The sequence below is a fragment of the Gobius niger genome (genome assembly GCF_951799975.1).
Source record: "Gobius niger genome assembly, chromosome: 22".
In the NCBI taxonomy this organism is placed as follows: Eukaryota; Metazoa; Chordata; class Actinopteri; order Gobiiformes; family Gobiidae; genus Gobius; species Gobius niger.
This window is the reverse complement of record NC_136873.1, coordinates 13,490,767-13,493,266: the sequence shown is the minus strand read 5'-3', so window position 1 is coordinate 13,493,266 and position 2,500 is coordinate 13,490,767. Positions and strand designations below refer to the sequence as shown.

At 41.9% G+C, this 2,500-nt stretch overlaps 1 protein-coding gene across 1 annotated transcript in view; it reads right to left on the bottom strand.

Annotated features, from left to right (window-relative positions):
• Positions 1–2,500, bottom strand: part of LOC306981511 (natural resistance-associated macrophage protein 2-like) — a gene marked incomplete at its 3' end in the record, with an annotated part of 33,013 nt that overhangs the window by 22,316 nt on the left and 8,197 nt on the right. The window contains exon 2 of the mRNA XM_079581119.1: positions 1,690–1,779. Coding sequence (XP_079437245.1) covers positions 1,690–1,779 — 90 coding nt within the window. The remainder of the gene's footprint in view (positions 1–1,689; positions 1,780–2,500) is intronic.

The following is a 2,500-nucleotide window of genomic DNA, read 5'->3' as shown; positions in this document are numbered from 1 at the left end:
GATATGTTCTTACCTGGGCTTAGACGAGCTGATGCGTAATATTGTTAGCATTTAGCCTCTCCCAGCAAAGCTACAGCTCCAAACTGGGGAGAAGTTAGAAGCGACCAGGCTGTTCCACGTTTTCCCTTTTTAAAAACAGTTACATGAGCCTTTAGACGATCTAAGTCTAGTCACACAAAATTAAACATGTCGATTTTCTAAGTGGATAAAAAGGTGGACTATATTGTAAGGCGTAATAACACCTTAGGAGCACTTTGACTCACTTTACTGTGCGGACGTCGAAGTGCTCTACTTATTTCATCCACTTAGAAAAACGTCGTGTTTAATTTTGTGTAGCTATACTTGGATTGTATAAAGCAGGGGTGCCCAAAAAATGGCCCGCCGAAACAATTCTGTTGGCCCGCCAGAGAGTGACCTACTTTTGCGCTGCGTGTGGTTAATACTAGAGGCTCATTCAAGAACTTCTTGTTCTTGCACCCTGAGCTGCCTAACAAAATTAAAGCAGTACTAAGTAACTCTTCCCCCTAGAGGCCATAAGCGCAACTGCAGGTGTCGTAGCAAGTTACGATTTTTTAACTTATTAATTGTCTTGGAGAGTAAATACTACGCTGACAGGAAAGGCGAAAGGACAGAGGGTTACTGTGCATCCAATTACACAATGGAAATATTTTTTTTCACTCAAAGTTGGCTGTAAATACTGTTTAAAGTGACATTAGCCCGCAGTTAGCTTTGCCCGTTAGCCTGTTAGCTTCTTCTTCGTGATTCCATTAGTGTGTATTGCTTTCTCCCGACCGGTGGCAGTCAAGTTGCAAACATGGTTTTCTGTCCAGAGACACCAGGGGGAGATGAAAGACCCTCCAATCATCCCATAAACACTTGTATTACCCCCACAGGGACTACGGGAAGGATTTATTAAGGTAAACACGTTACTTAGTACTGCTTTAGGTCCTTTTGCCTTTTGCCATGGAAACGTTTTGTAACTGATGACAGTTTCATGGCGACAAGGCAAAAGTGACTTCATTTTGTTCTGCAGCTCGGGGTGCAAGAACAAGAAGCTCTTGCGTCTTGTGAAGTATGAATGAGCCACAACTCTCTTCCATTCATTCTCAATGGTAAATAAGGATGCAGTACACTTTTTGGCCACCAACGTCAAATTGGGGGCGCTGTTTCACTCCTTTCACAAAGTTAAGGAAACACTGTTGTGGTGTCTTGGTGTTTATCACAGAGCGTTGTAGCAGCAACTTTCCCATTTTTCCAACTTTTTTTGCAAAGGTTGATCTAAGGTGTTTTTTGTTTTTACATTTTGCACTATATTGCTATAATTGTTGATTTTGTTCAACGAAAACTAGGCTTTTCCCAGAGTTACCATTTGTTTTAATACAGCATGTTTTCTGCGTAGATAGAATCAAATGCAAATGTATAGGCTATCGAAAAACAAAATAAAGTAACTATTATTATATCCAGTTATATGTGTTTTTCGTGCTTGACATCGTAACTGTAAATAGGGAAAACATGGAACAGCTTGGCAGATTCCAACTTCACCCCAGTTTGGAGCCATAGGAATATACTGGGAGAGGCTAAATGCTAACAACATTCGCGTGACTGAGCGCACGCACAAACAAAGACCAGACAGGTACGCATCAACTCGTCTAAGCTCAGGTAAGAACATACAGTATCAGGACAAACTACCTTCCTCGCGGCTCGGCTCCGGCTCCGGTTTCGCAGCAGAGACACTGGGCGCCATCGTGGACGTCTGGACGTTTTCAGGAGGACTTTTCCCTGCAAACAAAAGAGGCGCAACACGACAGAAGGTTGTGATTTTTTCCGATTCACACGAGGAATTCTCTTTAATATTCGGCGCTTTTCCTGCAGTTCCTGCTCAACCGAACCTACAGCTGTTGTTAATCTACGCAACAATGTTTCCGGTAAAACCTGTTTCAAAGACAAAGCAAACAAAGCAAATCTCAAGTGACAACGCATTGGGCTCAATTCAAAGATAAGATGGACTGAAGTCTGGTCGATGCCTCACAGACTGTTACGAAAAGTCAATATTTTAAAAAAGTCAAGACATTGATATCAAACATTGTAACTAAGCTCCTTCTGTTCTGAACTTAACTCACTTAAAGGAACAGGCACCGTTTTTTCCACACTGAGATATGTTCTTACCTGAGCTTAGACGAGTTGATGCGTACCTGTCTGGTCTTTGTTTGAGCCCTCAGTCACGCAAAACGACCAAAGACGTTGTTAGCATTTGGCCTCTCCCAGTATATTCCTATGGCTCCAAAAGGGGGTGAAGTTAGAAACGAACAAGCTCTTCCACGGGCACAAAGACCAGACATGTACACATCAACTCACTGTGGAAAAACGGTGCCTGTTCCTTTAAATTATGAACAAACAGAGACAAGGCCTTTTTCATGAATCCATTATTATTATTATTATTATTTTCTTCTTACGGTCAAGTATTAATACTATTAAGAATACGCAGGGGAGAGAGGGGTAA